This window comes from Trypanosoma rangeli (genome assembly GCF_003719475.1).
Source record: "Trypanosoma rangeli strain AM80 chromosome Unknown Tra_15.4_contig_00034, whole genome shotgun sequence".
Taxonomy (NCBI): domain Eukaryota; phylum Euglenozoa; class Kinetoplastea; order Trypanosomatida; family Trypanosomatidae; genus Trypanosoma; species Trypanosoma rangeli.
Window position 1 is genome coordinate 27,785 of NW_021705779.1, and position 17,793 is coordinate 45,577.

Sequence of the window (17,793 nt, forward strand, 5' to 3'; positions counted from 1 at the left end):
CGCCGCCACACTCGGCTGCCGCCGCCGCGCTTCTGCCGCCAGGGTAAAAAGGTGCCACGGCTGAAGAAAACGCTGGACAGCGTGCAGGTATGCTGCCGCATCGTCTGTCGCGCCCCCGGCGCCGGGGAGGCCGAGCACCACGCGCCTCTGCCGTGAGGCGCGCTCCTCTGCTGAAGGCGCCGCCAGAACGTCCGCCAAAACGGCCCTCGCAGCCGCCAAAACGGGGAAGGCGGCGTCGCCTAGGAAGGTTCCGCTGCGCACCACCCTCTCCTTCACGCCTTCAAGCAGCTGCCGCCCGCCAGGCGAGGGGGCAAGCGCGGAGGCAAGCAACGCGTCGAACACGTTCCCGCACGCCACGGATTCCAGCAGATGCGGCGGCAGGGGCGCAGCGCACGACAGCGGGGGCCCCCCACCGCCACGCGCCGCCAGTGAACGAAGGAGATCCAGCTGCCACGCGCTGGCGGGAACGCGGAGCTCCATGGAGGACCCCTGCTGCCAACGGCGGCCGGCCCCATCAGCGCCCCGGCCCTCCTGCGGTGGCCTGCCAAGCGGCGCGCGGTTCCGACAGGCCGAAGCCAACGACGTCACCATGAGCTCGTCATCCTTCTCGCCAAGAGAAAGCCGGCACGCCACCAACGCCCCGACGTCGCCCACAACACCCAGCAGCGCCCGCACTGCCGCGTCGTCGCCGTCGTCGCGTGATGCTCCCTCTGCGTTTCGTTCCTCGCAAGCCGTGCCCCCGCGAACTTCGGCAAACCGCACCAACGCCGCATCGCCGGCCGCCCCCGGCCGCCCCAGCGGCAGCCAATCGCCGAGAAGCCCTGCTGCCGCGTATTCGTCCCCCACGTCCTCCGCGAGGAGACAGAGCCAGTTCACGCCCTCCGCAGAGTCGGGCCCGGCACGGGCGCAGACGCCGTCGACGAGGTGCAGCCGGTGGCCGCGAAACGTCATATACACCTTGAAGCGGCTCAGGGCGCCGTAGGTGTCGAAGACGCAAAACACCACCCGCAGCCGCCTCGCGGGCGGGCAGCCTTCGGGACGCCGCAGGACCGTACGACGCACCGCGCGAAAGGCACGGGCAAAGAAAACGTCCACGCTTTCCGGCGGCGCGTGCGCAAAGCGCAGCAGGCGCCACCCACCTTTGCTTTCCGGCTGCTCGGGCGAAAGCGACGACGACGACGACAGCGACGGCCCGCCCCCGCTGGCAACGCCGTCGCACGAAGCCTGTCTGGCGCGCGCCGTGTGGGGCAACACCGGCTCCTCCCACGCCGCCGCACCCAAGCCACGCCCCGCGGAAGAGCACGAGATGACGCCGCGCGCAGCGCCATCCCCGGGCGCGCGGGCGGCCCGCGGGCAAGGGACCAACGCATACAGGGGAACGGCCTCGTCGTCCACGCCCGGCTCGGCGTTTGCGAAGGCCACTGTTGCGGTGCCGGCGCAGGCCTGGATACCAGTCACCTCCGCCAGTGCGTACTGGAGGGCCTCGGCGCGCTGCCGCCGTCTCGGAGCAAAAACGGCGCTCCCAACTGCAAAACCGTCGCCGATGTCGCGCGCCAACGACCAGGCCGCAGCGGGGCTTGCAGACGACTGGCGCCCCCGCTGCTCTTTCGCTACCCCCTGCGCCTGCCCCTCCATGCCGCCGGGCGCGCTAACACTCTAAATAAAAACAATAAGTGCCTGAACAGGGCCCCCCTCTGCCCCCCTACTCCTGCAAAGCAAAGAAGGAAAACAGCGGGAGAGCACAGCTTCTCTCAGCGCGCCCACCGCGCACAGACACACACCGGCAAACAAACACATCCGCAGAGGCCTTTCCTGGCGGCTGGGCCCGCCGGCGACATGCGAGGTGGCCGCCACCCGCCGAGCCGCAGCCGCCCAGATTATTTTTATACCGATTCGGAGGAACGTGCCCCTACCGAACTATTGAAGTACAAAGCAGAGGCGCGGGGGGAGCGAGAGGTCCCTTTTGATATTTGCTGTCTTGCCCTGCCTTTTTTTCGGGGGTGTTTCTAACAAGCGGCGGCGCTGGCCCCTGCGGCGGCGGCGATGATGAGTATGGCCGTTTTGCCCCCCAGCGCGTCGCGAGCAGGTTTGGCAAGCTCCTCCCATACCATGGCGGCCATCGAGCCAAGCGCCACCCCTTCCGCGATTTGCGCCACATCCTCGGGGACGGGCGGCAGGTAGACGGCGGCCGCGTAGTATGCCGCAGCTTGCGCAAGACGCGCGAACAGCGCGGTGCGCATCGCACGCAATAGGCCGTAGCGCCCGAGCGACACCATCGCCACAAGCGCGCCATCCGGCACGCCGTGGAGCACTTGCCCGCGGAAGACGGCGTCAAACCCCGGGCTGCCCACAAGAAGGCCCAACCCCGCTCCCTCGGCGATGCCGTGCGCAAGCACCGCCGCATTTGCGGCATTAGGGCTGGCGTCGCCATAGTGCCGGCTGATGTGGAACACGAGCCCGCTGCCAATGGCCGCGCCGCCGAGGAAGCAAAGCACACCAGAGGACGGCGGTGCGCCCAAACAGGTGCGGAGCCCGCTGGGGAGGTGTGGCTGCAGCATGCCAAAGCACGAGTAGAGCATCAGGCCGGCGGAAGCTGCCTTGGCGTTGGGCTCCAGCAACATCAGGGCCCGGGTGTTGCGTTGCTGCTGCAGGATGCGCAGCGGAAGGTAGTAGAGCAGCACCCCGACGGCGGACGCCAGCACAAGCCCAACGCACTGGAGGCCGACATCGCCCTCGAAGGCCCACGTCGGCAAGGACATCCCCACTCGCAAAACCAACAGCAGGAAGGGCTACAACAATTACGAAAAAAAAAAGCCAACAGGTTGCCGCAGGCGCCCGCGACGGCTGGGCAAAACGACCCCGAATGGGGTTGCCACAGAAACGGCGATGCAGACACGCCCCTCCCACCGCGCACGCGCGCAACCAGGCGCGCAACAAAAACAAAACAAAAAGGAGAGAGCGCCCGTCGGCGATATGAAGCCAGACCCGGTCCCGAGCCACTAAAACAAAAACGGGGCCCGCACGGTTTGCACACCCAGGGCTTCTTCACCAACCGCCTCGCGCCTGCGCTCCCAGCGCTGGCGTCTCTAACAGCCGCCAACACCACCGTTGCGCATTAAAAGTTAAGCGCGCCACGCGCCCCCACCGCAACACTGGCCCAGCCGCGCCCGCCGCAACCAGCGCCGCCCACCCCACCCGACCTGCCTGCCACACCCCCTTGCCGGGAATCTCGCCAAAAGCACCGCGCAAAACGGTTCCCTCTCCCCCGCGTATCCTTTACTGCGTTTTTTTTTTTTTCAAAACGCTCGCTCTCACGGATTGCGCGGCAGGGGCGCTGCCGGTGGCAGAAACACCCCCGGCGCCCCGCTCCAAGTGGCGACGCGCCGCGCAGGCAAGCTACAAACGGCAGAAGTCTTTATTTTTCGTTGTCGCGGCCGCACTTGCGCCTGAACGCTGCGCGCGGCGCACTCACCTTGGCCGCGGCCTCCCCAGCAGCCCCGCCGCCCATCCGCCAAAATACGTCACGACCGTCTCCGCGGCAGCGTCCATCAGGAGGCAAAACTAACGACAGCAATAATAACACATCAACGGCGGCAGCCGACGCCGCACGGGATGCCTGCGCGAAGGCCCGGGCGCCTTCGCCCGCCCTTGGCCTTCCCTCTGGCGCCGCAGGGAGAAAAACAGGAAGGGAAAGAAAAAGAAAAGAAACCGCGTGCGGCAGGCGGAGAGAGGCGAGAAGAGGGAGAAGGAGAGAGGCAGAAACGAAGGCGGGCGGCCACGCGCACCCACCACATGGGAATAAATAAATAAGAGCTGGGGTGGGGTGGGGGGGGGTGGGGGGGGCGTGGAGAAAAGGGAGGGAAACACCAAACACAGAACAAGATGTTTTTGCGTGTGTAAGTAACGATGATGTGCGTGTGTGTGTTTGCCTGCGCAAACACGGCAGGAATAACAAATAATTCAATAGATAAATAATAATAATAATAATAATAATAATCTTCCTGTTCCTAATCCCTATCCCACTCCACGGCACCATCTCTCACTCTCACTCTCTTTCTCTTTCCTTATTTCTCCCTTTCCCCCTCTCTACCCCCCTGCAGCGCCCCACGCACACCACCGCAACCCCCCGCACAGACGAGAAGGAAGCGGCATAGCAGGGGAGGTGGGGAGGGGGGGGGAAGGAAGAGAGCACTCAAAAGACAACAAGAAGAAATCCAAACAAAACAAAACACAAAAAGAAAAAAAAAGGGAAGGGGAAAACCAAAAACAAAAAAAAACAAAAAATACGCAACTCGCATAGATAAGAAAGAAGACGCCTAACAACGCCCAAACCACGCACCACCGCTGCCGCCACCGTCACTACCTCCTCCCCGCTCAGTCCGGGCATTCGTGTGCACAGTATGGGCGCACTTTGGTCTCCCCTCACCGTCTTTCTCTTTCTCTCTCCGTTTTTCTTCCTAAACTTTGTTTCGTTTTTTAACTTTTACGCATACCATCACTTTTTGGAAGTGACAAACACAACACACATGTATGCATGTCTATATGTATGTATGTGTGTGCGTATTATGCGTATGCCTAGTGTCTAGAATTGCGCGTGTGTTGTGTATGACCCCTTGCCCTTGGATTAACTCCCTCCACCAGCTGCTGCCGTTAGCCCCTGTCGTTTGCCCAAACCCCTCCACTTACATATTCATAACAAACAAACTTAAAATCGCAGTCGCAACCACACCGTCCCGCGTTCTCTCCCGCAACAGGTGCGGGATACCGTGGCATTTGCAACAAAGACGGAGAACGCGCGGGGTCTAGACGTGATGCATATTTCGTTTTGTTTTGTTGTTGCTTCTTTTACTTTCCCATGAGAGAAAATACGCAGCCCTTTTCCCTGGCTGATTTGGAGGCTATGTACATACGCAACTGTGTGTGCGTGTGGGTGTGTTTGTTGCTGCGCACGATGTGCAGGGAGCCGGGGGAGAAAGGGGAGAGGGCACGACCGCAGGACCGACAGCACCACAGCCCACGTGGAGGAGATATGCGCTGAGCGGTGTCGCAACAACAGCGGCTGCGAAGGGGAGGGGAGGTGGTAAAAGCATAAAAGCCACCTCGCCAGGTGAAACCAAAAATGAACAACTAACAGAAACTGGCTTCGCTCCTCCTCCTCCTCCTCCTCCTCCTGCCGCTGCTGTGCGTGCGTGCGTTTCTACTTATTCGGTCAGTTACGGCTTCTGCTGCCTCCTCCTCCTCCTCCTCCTCGCCCTCGTCGTTTGCACATGTGCACTAGAAATAGAAAACAACATGTACATACCATACATTCTGCACGATCGCCTGCTCCCCAAACCACCCACTCCCGCCTGCCTTGTTTTCTCTCATGTACACACAAGCACAAGCTGCCTCCGAAAAGCATAAAAACACTTCCACCTGAAACCAGCGAATTCCACCACCGTGTATTCTAATGTCAGCGTGCGGGCGTCGCGATGATCCGATCAACTGCGATGTGGATGTGACGTCCGGAATGTGGACGGGGTGTGCGCTGCCTGTGCTGCCGCCGCGGAGTATAGCTAGTCCTGTGCTGACCATGACTCCTCGAGCTTGAGAGCTCCCTCCAAGAAACCACACACCTGGATGATGATGCTCGTCCACTGTTTTTACCGCTGTTGAGCCCGCAAGCTGCAAGATGCGTTAAGTGGAGGGGCTTCATCGTTGAACGCCGTGCAGATGTCACCTGTGGCACGACAGACACCTCCACCTTTGGCTCTGCGGAATGTTGCGGCGGCTGAAGGACCGTTCGAGGAGTCTGCCACGCGGCACCGCGGACATGCACGACGGAGGGCGGCTCCAACCTCGACAGCGGCAGTGATGAGGGCAGCAGGGGCACTTGCCGCGGTGCCTCGCCCGCAGGCTCTGGGAAAGTCGTGCCTGGCGTAGGGGCGAAAAGAACCGCCTGCCTGCTGTCATGGGCTTCTTTGACGTGCGCGGACGTGTCGGCTGCCGGTGTGGTGTGTGCTTTTTTACCGCCCCTTCCACGGGTTGAACGGGGTGTGGCGAGTGACGTCTTTCCGGCACGCCGTGGCGTGAACAGCTGCGTGACCGGCGCCAGCGGCGAGGACCCACGGAGGATTGTGTCCCGCCCCTTCCCCACCTCGGGGGAAACCGAACGGCGCGGCATCCAGCTGCCGATGGGGGCGGTGCACGGATGCTGCAGCAGGCCGTTCAGCGACACGCGACGCGGGCGGCTCGGGTGTTGAGAACGCCGTGCGGCGCACTTGGCAATCTCCACAATTTCATGTGCTGTGCGTAGTACCTCGTGGCAGTCCTTCTGGACGTTGTAAACGTCATTGGCGAGGCGCGGGTGTTCGCCAAGCTCCGGCAGCATGCCTTCCAGCTTATCAAGGTATCCCACCGACTGGATCTGGCACTCGCGGGCGTGTTCCAGCACCTCCGCGTCAACGAAAAGATTTCGCCACGATCCCGCAAGGTTCTCCTGTAGTTTTGCCCCATCCCGTAGCACAAACGCACGCACCCGAAGACGGAGCGCCTCCCAGAGGTTGACTCCCACCACGTCCCGCATCGCTGTCGGTGAATGTCGCCCGCGCTGTTGCGTTTTTGTCGCCTCAGCCGTCCCGTGTTCCCGCCTACGGCTCGTCCCTGGCGACTGCGTGCGGAAGCAAACATCGACCCGGCGACGCGACAGCGGCGCCCCTCCTGCAGTGTACGAAGCAAAGTCCAAGACACGCGCGCCCAACCCCATCGAAGTAGCAGGGACCTCGTTGCCACCTTCGGTGTACTCAACACCCACCGAGGGAGATTCCCTGTGGGGCAGCAGCTGGCTACCGCTTTGAACGGCATCGGCGCTGGAAGCCCTCGCCACCTCACAGACGGTGAGACGGTTGGTAAGCAGCGAGTAGAAGAGGCTGCGCTCGGCGATAATGGGCACCGCAATGCCCGCGCGTTCGGCCTCTTCCAAAAGGCTATGGAGCGAGTCCAGGGCGGGGTCACTGTTCAGTTGCAGCACCCCCTCCGTGTCAGCGTCCACCACAACGTAGTGCTTGACTGCAGGGGACTTCGCCTCCCCCTCCTCACTTTTCCTCTTCTTAGCGTCCATCGCGGGGTCGCCGTCCTCGGTGGTGTGGGGTGCAGCATCGTCCTCGCCACCGCCTTCGGTAGCCGCTGGCGTCTGAGCGGCGGATGCCTCCGCCGTGATGGCCACGATATCCTCCAAGTGGAGAACCTCCCCACCGCAGGCCAGCACGGGCTGCTTGTAGCGTTGCTCCACTGCGCTCGTCACGAAAAAAAACTTCTTCCCCTTGAACAAGGCGTCGCGAGAACGCTTCCGTGTGGCCGTGGTGGGAATCGGGTACAATGGAAACGGGCAGACGTCAGACTCTGGCCGGAGGTAAAACGCTGTGTGTACGGCCGTGGCTCCGTGCCACTGAATCGGCACCTCAAAGCGCACGGGTGGGGGCAGGACGGTGAGCGGCGAGGAGGCACCTTGAGCGAGTGCGGCAAACCACTCAAATACATACTTCGGCTGGACGATGGAGTAGCCGCTGGCGAGCGCCATGAGACAACACGGATCGTCATTGATGGCCTCTACACAGTACAACCTGCCGATTGGCTGCGGCATGTCAAGCAGCGGCGTAGGCCCGCTCGGCCCCGTCGTCGTGGCACCTAGACGGTAGTACATCGTCTCCAGCTCGCGCACGTCGTCAGCGCTCAAGACGCCGCGGGCGACGCTCACGACAAGCGGGCGAAAGCGAAGGCGCAGGCGAATGTGGGCGCCAAACTGCAGCTGTGCGCCGTCGGCAAGGTACACCGGGTGGTTCACCACCGCCGTTTCATTCGCCAGCACGTCGCCGCCGTCAGGGAGTTTCACTACGCGCAACACGAGTGGGTTGTTCCCGTGCAGTTGACTCGGCGCTTCATCCCAGCCTGCTTCCGCCGTGGGGTCGTGCTCATCCGCCTCCTTACCCGGCCCGTCCATCGTGGGGTAATCGTTCATCGACACCACCCCGTTCATCTGTGTCTTTGCGTCGTTGAGAAAACTTCCCACAACCTCGCCGTCGTTGTCGTCTGTGCCGCTCGCCTCGTCGTCATCGTCGCCGCCGGGCGCCCGCCGGTGCAGCAGCTGGGTCTGCTGCAGCTTCCGCGCCTGGCTCTCACGCATCACCGTCAACGAGGCGTGCTGCGTTGCAATGTCGGCGTGGTCCAGGACGATATCGGCGCTGCGGTCCCTGCCAACAATGTACGGGTCCCGGACGACAAGCGAGTAGTACGGCGCGCTACCAAGCGGGCGGCCGCTCGCAAACTCCAAGGAAAACATTATACAGCAATACCGTGGCGAAGTAACCTCACCCAATACCCTCCGCCAACTCTCAGGTAAAGAAACAACAAAGTCACCAAATAAAGTCCTAAGCTGATGAGAATACTATTCTTCCCCCCACCCCGGCAGACACACAGAAAGAGAAAGAGACATGAAGAGGATTGTGGGGCACATGCATGCAAAGGAGAAGGAGAAATAAAAATCAAGAGAAGGGACGGGGTGTACAGACAAGCAAAATTATAATAATAACATTAATAATAATAGCACATGTCGCCGCAAGACAATACGCACAGACGTGTACGCGTGTGCACGTGTGGGCACGCATGTAGTTTTCCCTTTGCCTTTCATCGTTACAGTTCCATGCAATCATCCCCGTCCCCGTCGTGCGGCTCTTACACACACACACACACACACACACACAATCCTCTTCCCCGTGAATATATAAGATGAAGCCCATCCGCCTCTTTTCACCCCACCCTCTATGCGTGTGTGTGACGAAAGGGGAGAAATGATTTTTCTCCTCATTTCTCCTCTGCAGCTATCTCCTCCTGAACGCTCCCATTCCTTGAAAGATCATACGCACAAAATAATAATAATAATAATGAGTTGCTGTTTGGCAACCGCAACTGCGTGTGACGGTGGATGGAAAAGGCGGGTCGTGTCGGTCAACTGGAGGGTGTCGCGTCTGCAGCCACCGTCCAGGATGGCTGCTGCCTCTTTATCTCCTTCAGCCGCTGCAGCAGCTCCTTCATTCGGTTGAACACGGGGGACTTGAACTTACGCGTGGCATCCGCCGCAAGTTCGTTCAGCCACCGCTTCTGCAGCGGTACCGCCGCGTACGCCTCCACGCACTCCTTCATGGCGGCAATATAACTCGGCGCCGCTACGCCGTTCTCGGCCGACACACGTGCCTCACTTGACTCGACGTTCGTAACAATTCCCCGCATCTCCTCCAGCGTCTTGGCAAACACTTCTTTTGCTGCCAGCAGCGCGGTCTCCGCGGCGGATGAGTCTGCCCCCTCCCCTTGTTTCTTGCATTTCTGCTGCAGCCGCAGCAGGACGTCGAGGTGCTTCTGCGAGAGGTCAATGAGCCGCTTGAAGTTCTCCAGCATCACCCGCAGCGCCTCAACCTCGCGATAGACGCTGCCGTAGTCGTGGTCGCCGGAGTTGGCTGGGGGCGTCGTTCTGCCGTTCGCGTACACCGTCAGCCCGGCCGGGATGTACCCCCACTTCATGGCGCTAATCGGAAGATCCGCCAGCTCGGTGCTCGGCGCGTTGTGGTGCTGCGTGACGGGCAACGGTACCTCGCCTTGCCGATCCCTCTGCCGCATCTGCGCAGCGAACTCCCGCTCCGACTCTCGCAGGTCATTTGCCATTTGTGTAGCCGCCATGATCTTTTCGTCCTCCGGTGGAAGCTCGGAGTTCACCCGTGCGAGCCTCGTGGCCTTGTAGCTTGTGAAGCAAACGTATTGGTATGTCAGGTGGGTGATGGCGGGGCGAAACGGGGCGATGAAGAGCGGGGCGTCCAGCAGGCTCTCCAGCATGGTGTGGTTCTCCAGCACGGTGGTGAACAGCAGCTTGCCGCCAGGGCGAAGCAGCAGCCTGGCGGTCTGCACGTACGCAGCCCAGACATCCTCCGTAATGAACGGCGGGTCGGCCAAGATGTAGTCAAAGGCGGCGAGGTACTGCACCGGCACCTGCTCCGGTCTCTGGAAGTCGTAGTGCACGAAGCCCGGGTCCTTCTCCCACTGTCGGTCAAACTCGAACAGACGACTTCTGGCAGCGAGTGCTGCCGCAGCTCCCCCCGCCACAGAAGCAGAGGCATCGGTGACCCCCGTTCCCTCCGGATCACACACCAGGGCAAAGTAGAGCGACGGGGTCGACAAAAACGCACACGCCGTCGCGTGATGGAGCACCTCAGCAATAATAGCACTGATGGTGTGCGGCGAGTACCAGTACTGATTGAACTCCGCCTTCTCCTCGCCCATGCGGAACTGCTTGTCACACCCTGCTTTCATGTGTGTGTGTGTGTGTGTGTGTGTGTGAATCAGCTGTGGTTACCAGTAGGGCCAGTGTCGTGTGACCTCCTGCTGCTGTGGCCTCTCCCTCTTCTACGCGATGGCCCTCTTATAGCTAACAACGTGAACAGGCGGAAAAAAAAAGCCCAAACACCGGAAGTCCATAGACAAGCCCTTACACACACACACACACACACAGCAAGTACGTGTTGCAGAGGCGCGCATTCAGGGAGGAAGAAGGAGGAATTTTTTTTTCCTTTTTTTAAACGCAGATCTAACCCAAATGCGAGCCCCGCAGGCATCGTGTGAGGCCTCCCCGCTCAGCGTCTCCCTGCCACACACGCAGAGAAAAAGTACTTCCGCCAGCGAGCGGCGAGGCATGCACGCCGCAAGCGCAACAACTGCCGTCGCCAAGAACAAAAAGAGAAATGATAATAACAAATAAATAAAAGCTTCTAATGCATGTGGATCGCAGCAGATCCAGCCGTCCAGGTGAGAATTGAACGTCGTGGAGTAATCCGCGCGAAACAGAGACTGCAAAAGAAATAGACTCTAAAGGTGGTGACCGCAACCGTACACGCAGGCATCCACGAAAACGAAAGCAGACGAACCGGCAAACTCCCACAAAAACAAAACAAAAAGACAAGAACTTGGCTTGTGTTCATTTTGTCCTTCTTCTTCCCACCACAACCAACATCACCACCCGGCATCGCATCTAGCTCAAGGAAAAAAAGACGATGAGGTCATGAGCCGTTTGTGTGAATGGGGCCCCTTCCTTCCACGTGTGTGTGAGCCAGCAGCAGCCCCAGCTCTACAAACCCGCAGGGAATGAATGCATGATAGAAGTAAATACACACACACACACACACACGTGCATACGCAGTTGCATTACTATTGCTTTTTAGTTCAACTCAACGAGACTGGCTGCAAACGTACTGTAGTTAATGCAGGTGTCTAACTGCGGCGGTGAGGACGGCAGCGGTTGCCCCAGTGGACTCAGCTGCAGTCGCACACGTGGGAAGCAGGTCGCAAACGCATACGTGTGGCTTGTGCTGCCACTGCTACTACTACTGCGGCTGCTGCCCCCCAAATCGCCGTCTGCGTCCGCGCTGCCCATGATGCCAAAGCGGGTTGCCGTGTGGCGCGCGCCGAAGCGCTCACGGAAGCATCGCCAGAGACTCATGCAAAGCTCCATGGCACTTTCCTCTGCGCCTTGCGGCTTCTGCTGCGCTTCCGGAGTAGCACAACACACCAGGGAGGGCGAGGCAAGACCCCACGAAAGATTAACCGAGCCCTCGCTGCAACGCCCCGGCGTTGCGTCAGCGGTGGCGTCATGAAACAGCACCTGCCGCACCACACGGGCCACTACAGCCATTGGAAGGATTCCCGCATCAGTGTGATCGTAGCCGCGCAGACGACGCAAAATACAACCCGCACGCGCTGCCAGCTCACGTCGCAGCTCGCCGCTCTCCGTCGATATCCAGGGGCTGCTGCTGCTGCTGCTGGCGGCGTCGCCGCTTGGCCCTGTCAAGGCTCTACCAACGGCCAGCTGCAGCGAGTCAGTAATCAAGGTGCAGTCCTCGCCGCCGACGCTGACACCGACACCGCCACCCTCCTCGCAGGATGTGCAGCGGTGGGCGTGAAGGGCGGCGATAATCCGCTCGCTCGCCTGCCGCACCTCCTCTCGTGTGGATTCAATCAATGCCTTCAACTCATCACTTGGGCGTGCGCAGGAAGTCGGCACCACAAAACTTTCGTCACTCGCGCCGCAACCGTCGCCCACCGTCTTGTCCGTCGGTGTCTCTGCCTCTGGTCCGCATACCGCCGTGGCAGCCGCATCGCGGGCATTGTGCTGACGCAAAACGACAACGTTGGCCTCGGCGCCTACAGCCCTCCCACCCTCCTGCACGTTCACAGCATCGTCGTCAGCTGCGGTTGCCTCGCCAAAGAGCGCCTTGGGCGTCACAACGGTGTCACTGGAGCGGATGTCGACTACCATCGAAACACGGCATTCACTTTCGCCGCCGCCGGCGGCGGCGACAGGAGGAAGAGGAGGAGCAAACCGTTCACGCCACGGGGTTGGGGTGGGGCCGTCCACGAGAACCATTGACGCTCCACCGTCAGCAGTGGGTATGAACGATCGCACTGTGACGGCAGACGGGCCGCTCTCCGTGTCGTGCTCGGCAGTCCCCTCGCGTCGTGTCACCTCCGCATGTGTCTGGGGCCACAGCAGAGAAGACTCCGTCTTTGACCGTTTCGCCTCAGTCGCCACATCTTCTTCCCGCCTCCCCGCCGCCCTCGTGCCAGTCACAGTCGCGACGTGGCATGAGGAGGCTCTGTCGCAAAGGACAAAGGAAGTCGTCCATGGCGAGGGTGGAGCCGATCGCTCGCGCTTTCCATGACTGCGACGCATCGGCTGCAGTCCTTCCCCTTCACTGGGGCAGGCGTTCATGCCAGCCGTGGGACTGGCCTCTAGTGCATGGGGGACGGGGGCGGAGGTCAGCAGCAGACTCCTTCTGCCCCTTGCGACAAGTCCGTCTTGCTCGTCCTCCTCCTTCTCCTCCCCCTTCAGGGCTTCCACAGAGGTATCATGGAAGGCGACCCATGGCCGCCTGGGCGACGGCGGCGGTGGCGCAGATGTTGGGGTGCGGCGCATGCTAGTGGCGGCGGTGACGCACTCAGTCGGTGCGTCCTCCTCATCAGAAAGGTGGAGATCGGGAAAATTTGACGGGAGGATGGCCGCCCGCGGCCGCGGCGACGGCGACGCTTGGCAACTCTCGGACTGCCGCCGCGAGGTGAGTGCACTGGCAAACGAAAATGATACCCACCGACTGCTCAGAGCCAAACTCTCTTCCTCCCCCTCCACCTGCTCCTCCTCGCCGGCACTCCCTCCCCCCGCTGCGGTGACGCCGCCAACAACCTGCGGGAAACACCAGCCACTGCCAACATTGTCGTCGTTTGGCTCTATCAGGGCGGGGCCGCGAGGGCGCGGGGGGGCTGCGGTGACGGTTGGCGTAAGCGGCCTTTGAGGGGGCACCGCTCGCGGCCGCAACTCCACCGGCGACGTCGGTGCTGTACGCACGGCGCTCAGCACCCCTCGACGGCTGCGCAGATATCGAGTCTGCTTCGCATTCCCCATCGTGTTGGTGTCGCAACACTTCAGCGGCGTCGGAGGGGGCGGCGTGCTCGGAAGGGGCGCCAGCCGCAGCGACGGGCGGCCCCGCAGCTGCGGGATGCTCGCCGCCGACGCCTCGTCGCGATAAATCTCATCCACGTTCATGCTATGATGCAGATAATAATTATTATAATAATAATGCGTGCGTGCGCTCTCTCTATCTATCTATCTATATATCCAAGTACGCCCGCCTGTCAGTTACGTATCTACCGATGTCGCGCGTTCGCCAGCCCCAGTCACCACGACACGAACCTGCGATCGAGGAAGACAAGCGTACGGAGTGGAGTGGAGTGGAGTGGGTACGGAAGAAGAAGTAGCTACACGTAGGCGTGGGCCTATTTATATGTTTGTGTGTGTGTGTGGGGGGCAAGCTGAAACGGGTCTGCGGCAGGCGCCACTCTATTCCACGCCCACAGACGTACACTTTTAGTGCTTCGCTTCACAGATAGCAAAAGAATTGTAAAGATGTGGAGAATAAGAAAGCGAGAGAGAGAGAGAGAGAGCTCGCGGGCAGGGGCAGCGGAGACGATGTTGATGGGTGTCAAACTCATCTCCAGTTAGCACGAGGAAAAATAAATCAACGTGTTCTGAGAGAAGAATTTATTCGATAACAATGCCAAGACAGCATGCGGCAAGAGAAAGAAAGAACGAAAAAAAAAAAAAAGGAGGGGATGAGTGGAGAGCGAGGGGTTGAAGTAACAGCTTCACGCTCCCACCCCCTCCCCCGCTAATGGTTGGCGGCCGCCCCGTCACCCCGCATTACAGAAGTGTTGGCTGCCCGTGCGCCCGATACATCACCAGCAGACCCTCCACGCGCGCAATATCGTCTAGCAACTCCACAAGCCGGGCATTAAAGGTCTCGTCGCTCTGCAGTGTGTGGTCCGTGGAGAAACAGCAGTGCCCCAGCTCAGCCAAGCCGGCCCCACGCTCCGCCTCCGTGTCGGTTGTGTACATCGAGGACAGCCGCGAGGAAGCGGCGGAGGAGGAGGACTTGGAGGATGTGTAAGCAAAGGCGTGCGTGGACGCCTCGCCGTCGTCGTCGTCATCGTCGTCATCGCTGTTACTCAGCGTCACGGTGACGGGCACTTCAAGGCCACAGCAGAGCATGTCCCTCACGGTGACGCGGCGGGGCGAGAGAGACAACGACGACGACGACACGAACGGTTTTGACGCCACGCGACAGAGCGCCATGTTCCGCTGCGCGTGGTGCAGGGAGTAGCTTTGGGAGCTCACAATGAATTTCACAACGTCCAGTTTCCTGAAGTGGTCCGCGACTTGTTTGAGCCTCAGAGCCAAAACGCCCGCCAGCAGGCCTGACTTGGCGTGGAACTGCAGCGCCACCACAAAACGCCCCGTCATCGTCGTCCCACCACCGCCAGACGCCACGGCACGACTAGTCGCGGTGCCTGCCAAGGTTTGTGTGGCACCAGACCGGGACGGCGCCGCTGCGTGCCGTGCCCACTTCCCTGCCCTGCATGCCCAGCCCGTGATGCAGATAGACTGCTTGCCGTTAGGCAGACAACGCTCATCCACCACGACGTCTATCCGTGCCGACGGTTCGTCCTGTGGCACAGAAGAGCCCGCAAGAAAGTGAAAGTCGTCGTCGTCATCCTCTTCCTCTGCCTCCTCGCTGCCTGACAGGTGTTGCAGGATTGGCCTCTCCACCCTCCTCCCTGGGTGTTTGCCGTGTCGCTGCAGGTACGCGCCAAACTCAAGACGCTCCATCACAACAGCGCTACTGCCGCCACGGTGCTTGAGCAGAAAAAGTGAACCGCTACTTGTCAGCAGCACCGCACGCGGGGCAACACGTGCCCCCAGCGCCTCACGCGCCCCCCTGTTGGGGTTGCCGTGCGTGCCCTGTGGGGCAGGCAGCAGCTGCTGGCAGCGCGCCGCAAAGAGAGGCTGAAGGGACTCCGCGGACCGCCGGTCCACCCCAAGCAGCTTCACAAATTCATCACTGAGCTCTACAACTTGCAGCGGAACGGTGGGCCGTGGCGAAGGAGCTGCCTTCTCGTGCTGTGTCATTGCGGTGGTCCTCCGCTGCCGCCTTCTGTTTTCCATTGTTCCTTCGAGACTGTGCTACCTGGCAGCCGCGCCCCGCCCCTTCGACGGTTCCTCCCCCAGCCCCTCAAGCACACAATCAGACCAGTCGCTTCGTTCAGGCTAGCCGCCCTGCGGGGGGGCACCAATGCACGGAAGAGTGGGCTGCGTTCGCACACCTTTGTGGAAGCCCCACTGCAAAAAGAAATGAGGCAAGAGCAACTACAAACAAAAAGTGGAAAAAAAAGGCGTCCCTCAGCTCCAGCAGCAGGCGTCCACGAAACAACGGAAGTGGGCGAAAAGGCCATCAAAAGGGACAAAAGTCACAAGTGCTGAGGCATAAAAACGGCGCAGGGGAAAGAAAGAAAGAAAGAAAAACATGCCCCTGCAGGATGCGAGGAAAGACTAACATCGGGTGATATCCGTCACAAACTCAAACTCCGTAAATGGATCCCCCCTCTTCCCCCTTCTATACATCTGGGATAGGCCTCACACTCGTTTTGAGCGTCGACGAAGGCAAACAAACAAACAAAAAAACAAACAGGGAGTATATATATATATATATATAAGATAAGACATATATATGTACATATCACGAAGAAGGAGAAAACTCCTCATTCACGTTTATCCATCACATACTGGCAACGCTACGGAATATGAAAAAAGGGCAACGTGCCCTCCTTCGCATCTTGGCGGGTCCCCCCACCCCAGCCTTTAATTATAAAAGGGACATACTCCAACTGGGGCTTCTCACGCAGATGGCATCGAGAGGCACTCTTCACAAAGCTCAAAGGTCGCGGTGGCCGTTTCGCGTACCTCTCTCGCCCCAGCGCACGTAACAGCATCCTAGGATATCGCGGGAAACCAATGTGGGCGTCTTGCGGCGGCTCAAATGTCAGCGGGTTAAATAGGCTCAACGGCGCCCATTGGGGATGAGTTGCTTGATAGTGGCGCTTCAGGAAGCCTTGTATCGCCCGGTTTCTACAATTTATTCGCTGCATCCAAGACCGGGAGAACGTTTGCGGTGCGTGCCTCACTCTTGCATGACTGTCACGCATAAACCGCCACAGGGAGGGCCTTCGGCGCAAGATGTCATCCATGATTATTGCATTCGGGCGGAATAAACCCCAATGGGGATCTACCGATGCATAAAGGCCAGCGCCGCCACCACCATCGCCAATAACACGCTGCTGAGGCGTGACGTCACCACCGGGGGGATGTGGTTCACCGTACCCATGCCCAGAAATCGTAAATCCATTTACCTCCACATCTCTTTGTCCCACACGCACAGACGGACCTGTTGTCCATGCATGCATTGCCTGCCTCGCCTCCAGCGCAGCATTTGGTAGAAAATGTGTCGTTTGTGCTTGAGAATGTCGCGGGGAAGGTTGCAGGGCCGTTGAATTCGAAGTCGCAAACAGGGCGTTGCCACCAACGGTAAGAGCATTGTACTCACGCTCCTTTGGTACACTTGACGTCAAAACGCGTTGCGAGAGAAAATGCGGCAACCAATTGAACGCCAGAGAAGGTGCATGCGACGACGTCAACGAACCTGCATTACCAGCATCACTAATATTCGTATCTCCCCAAAAAGCAGTACCAGGAGCAACGCTATCACCACCTCTAGCTGGGCTTGACATTTTCCAAGACGTCTTCTCATCACCCACCGCTCCGTGCAGGTACCCCTTTCCTTGGGACAAGTTGGGATGTCTGTGGGAATAAAATAACCCGTTTTGTCTCGGTGAATAATGTTGTGGTGCTCGTCCGCCCTGTACCGAGCCGAAGAGCTGAGAAAAGTCAAACTGAACCACAGTCGCATTACACCGTAAACGCGGTGACCCTTTCCCCGAACGGTCCAGCCCACGGTTGCCTGAGACCCTCGGAGGTGTGGGGAGAATTGGCAGCAGTGTCGCATCCCCGCCCGGCGCTGCATCGACCACCCCCGCCCCCGCAGCGCCCCCGCCCCCGCGCTTCACCGGCTGTCCACCCGGCACCTTGCCAGTGCTCCTAACCGCAAATTTTGGAGACGTCGCAACAGTGGGTAGTTTATTTGTCCTAGCAGTCGTTGGTGTCTCCTTTGGTCGCTTTCCCACAGCTTCCGGTGCTTTTACCGCAGAGGTCGAAGGAGGTGAGCGAGCGGAGGGAACAGAAGGAGCGGAAGGAGCGGAAGGAGCGGAAGGAGCGGAGGGAGCGGAAGGAGCGGAAGGAGCGGAAGGAGCGGAAGGAGCGGAAGGAGTGGAAGG

The 17,793-nt window shown here is 60.1% G+C and overlaps 8 protein-coding genes across 8 annotated transcripts in view, besides 23 other annotated features; all 8 read right to left on the reverse strand.

Annotated features, from left to right (window-relative positions):
• TraAM80_01663 (trans-sialidase) overlaps nucleotides 1-1,635 on the reverse strand; it is a gene marked incomplete at both ends in the record, with an annotated part of 1,704 nt that extends 69 nt beyond the window's left edge. Inside the window, one exon of the mRNA XM_029378696.1 lies at nucleotides 1-1,635. This exon is cut by the window's left edge and continues 69 nt beyond it. Coding sequence (XP_029241426.1) covers nucleotides 1-1,635 — 1,635 coding nt within the window.
• A 371-nt stretch (nucleotides 1,636-2,006) lies between these two features.
• TraAM80_01664 (uncharacterized protein) lies at nucleotides 2,007-2,759 on the reverse strand (the record flags this gene model as incomplete). Its single annotated transcript, XM_029378697.1, has 1 exon — nucleotides 2,007-2,759. The coding sequence occupies one exon, from the start codon at nucleotides 2,757-2,759 to the stop codon at nucleotides 2,007-2,009; it is 753 nt and encodes a 250-aa protein (XP_029241427.1).
• A 915-nt stretch (nucleotides 2,760-3,674) lies between these two features.
• Nucleotides 3,675-3,708: a sequence feature (A-rich).
• Nucleotides 3,709-3,815: 107 nt separating this feature from the next.
• Nucleotides 3,816-3,843: a microsatellite.
• A 127-nt stretch (nucleotides 3,844-3,970) lies between these two features.
• Nucleotides 3,971-3,997: a microsatellite.
• Nucleotides 3,998-4,035: 38 nt separating this feature from the next.
• Nucleotides 4,036-4,088: a microsatellite.
• Nucleotides 4,089-4,193: 105 nt separating this feature from the next.
• Nucleotides 4,194-4,283: a sequence feature (A-rich).
• A 48-nt stretch (nucleotides 4,284-4,331) lies between these two features.
• Nucleotides 4,332-4,374: a microsatellite.
• A 54-nt stretch (nucleotides 4,375-4,428) lies between these two features.
• Nucleotides 4,429-4,459: a microsatellite.
• Nucleotides 4,460-4,526: 67 nt separating this feature from the next.
• Nucleotides 4,527-4,568: a microsatellite.
• A 347-nt stretch (nucleotides 4,569-4,915) lies between these two features.
• Nucleotides 4,916-4,940: a microsatellite.
• Nucleotides 4,941-5,146: 206 nt separating this feature from the next.
• Nucleotides 5,147-5,172: a microsatellite.
• Nucleotides 5,173-5,219: 47 nt separating this feature from the next.
• Nucleotides 5,220-5,259: a microsatellite.
• A 193-nt stretch (nucleotides 5,260-5,452) lies between these two features.
• TraAM80_01665 (uncharacterized protein) lies at nucleotides 5,453-8,317 on the reverse strand (the record flags this gene model as incomplete). The annotated part of the gene is made up of 1 exon (XM_029378698.1): nucleotides 5,453-8,317. The coding sequence occupies one exon, from the start codon at nucleotides 8,315-8,317 to the stop codon at nucleotides 5,453-5,455; it is 2,865 nt and encodes a 954-aa protein (XP_029241428.1).
• A 235-nt stretch (nucleotides 8,318-8,552) lies between these two features.
• Nucleotides 8,553-8,580: a microsatellite.
• A 131-nt stretch (nucleotides 8,581-8,711) lies between these two features.
• Nucleotides 8,712-8,738: a microsatellite.
• A 164-nt stretch (nucleotides 8,739-8,902) lies between these two features.
• Nucleotides 8,903-8,920: a microsatellite.
• Nucleotides 8,921-8,982: 62 nt separating this feature from the next.
• On the reverse strand, nucleotides 8,983-10,335 carry TraAM80_01666 (methyltransferase; the record flags this gene model as incomplete). Its single annotated transcript, XM_029378699.1, has 1 exon — nucleotides 8,983-10,335. The coding sequence occupies one exon, from the start codon at nucleotides 10,333-10,335 to the stop codon at nucleotides 8,983-8,985; it is 1,353 nt and encodes a 450-aa protein (XP_029241429.1).
• Nucleotides 10,336-10,512: 177 nt separating this feature from the next.
• Nucleotides 10,513-10,533: a microsatellite.
• Nucleotides 10,534-11,186: 653 nt separating this feature from the next.
• Nucleotides 11,187-11,206: a microsatellite.
• Nucleotides 11,207-11,236: 30 nt separating this feature from the next.
• TraAM80_01667 (uncharacterized protein) lies at nucleotides 11,237-13,615 on the reverse strand (the record flags this gene model as incomplete). Its single annotated transcript, XM_029378700.1, has 1 exon — nucleotides 11,237-13,615. The coding sequence occupies one exon, from the start codon at nucleotides 13,613-13,615 to the stop codon at nucleotides 11,237-11,239; it is 2,379 nt and encodes a 792-aa protein (XP_029241430.1).
• A 12-nt stretch (nucleotides 13,616-13,627) lies between these two features.
• Nucleotides 13,628-13,650: a microsatellite.
• A 12-nt stretch (nucleotides 13,651-13,662) lies between these two features.
• Nucleotides 13,663-13,688: a microsatellite.
• A 299-nt stretch (nucleotides 13,689-13,987) lies between these two features.
• Nucleotides 13,988-14,013: a microsatellite.
• A 133-nt stretch (nucleotides 14,014-14,146) lies between these two features.
• Nucleotides 14,147-14,175: a microsatellite.
• A 94-nt stretch (nucleotides 14,176-14,269) lies between these two features.
• TraAM80_01668 (uncharacterized protein) lies at nucleotides 14,270-15,535 on the reverse strand (the record flags this gene model as incomplete). The annotated part of the gene is made up of 1 exon (XM_029378701.1): nucleotides 14,270-15,535. The coding sequence occupies one exon, from the start codon at nucleotides 15,533-15,535 to the stop codon at nucleotides 14,270-14,272; it is 1,266 nt and encodes a 421-aa protein (XP_029241431.1).
• Nucleotides 15,536-16,067: 532 nt separating this feature from the next.
• Nucleotides 16,068-16,093: a microsatellite.
• Nucleotides 16,094-16,098: 5 nt separating this feature from the next.
• Nucleotides 16,099-16,143: a microsatellite.
• A 54-nt stretch (nucleotides 16,144-16,197) lies between these two features.
• Nucleotides 16,198-17,190, reverse strand: TraAM80_01669 (uncharacterized protein; the record flags this gene model as incomplete). The annotated part of the gene is made up of 1 exon (XM_029378702.1): nucleotides 16,198-17,190. The coding sequence occupies one exon, from the start codon at nucleotides 17,188-17,190 to the stop codon at nucleotides 16,198-16,200; it is 993 nt and encodes a 330-aa protein (XP_029241432.1).
• A 296-nt stretch (nucleotides 17,191-17,486) lies between these two features.
• Nucleotides 17,487-17,519: a microsatellite.
• A 138-nt stretch (nucleotides 17,520-17,657) lies between these two features.
• TraAM80_01670 (uncharacterized protein) overlaps nucleotides 17,658-17,793 on the reverse strand; it is a gene marked incomplete at both ends in the record, with an annotated part of 3,741 nt that continues 3,605 nt past the window's right edge. Inside the window, one exon of the mRNA XM_029378703.1 lies at nucleotides 17,658-17,793. This exon is cut by the window's right edge and continues 3,605 nt beyond it. Within this exon, the coding sequence (XP_029241433.1) occupies nucleotides 17,658-17,793 (136 nt within the window).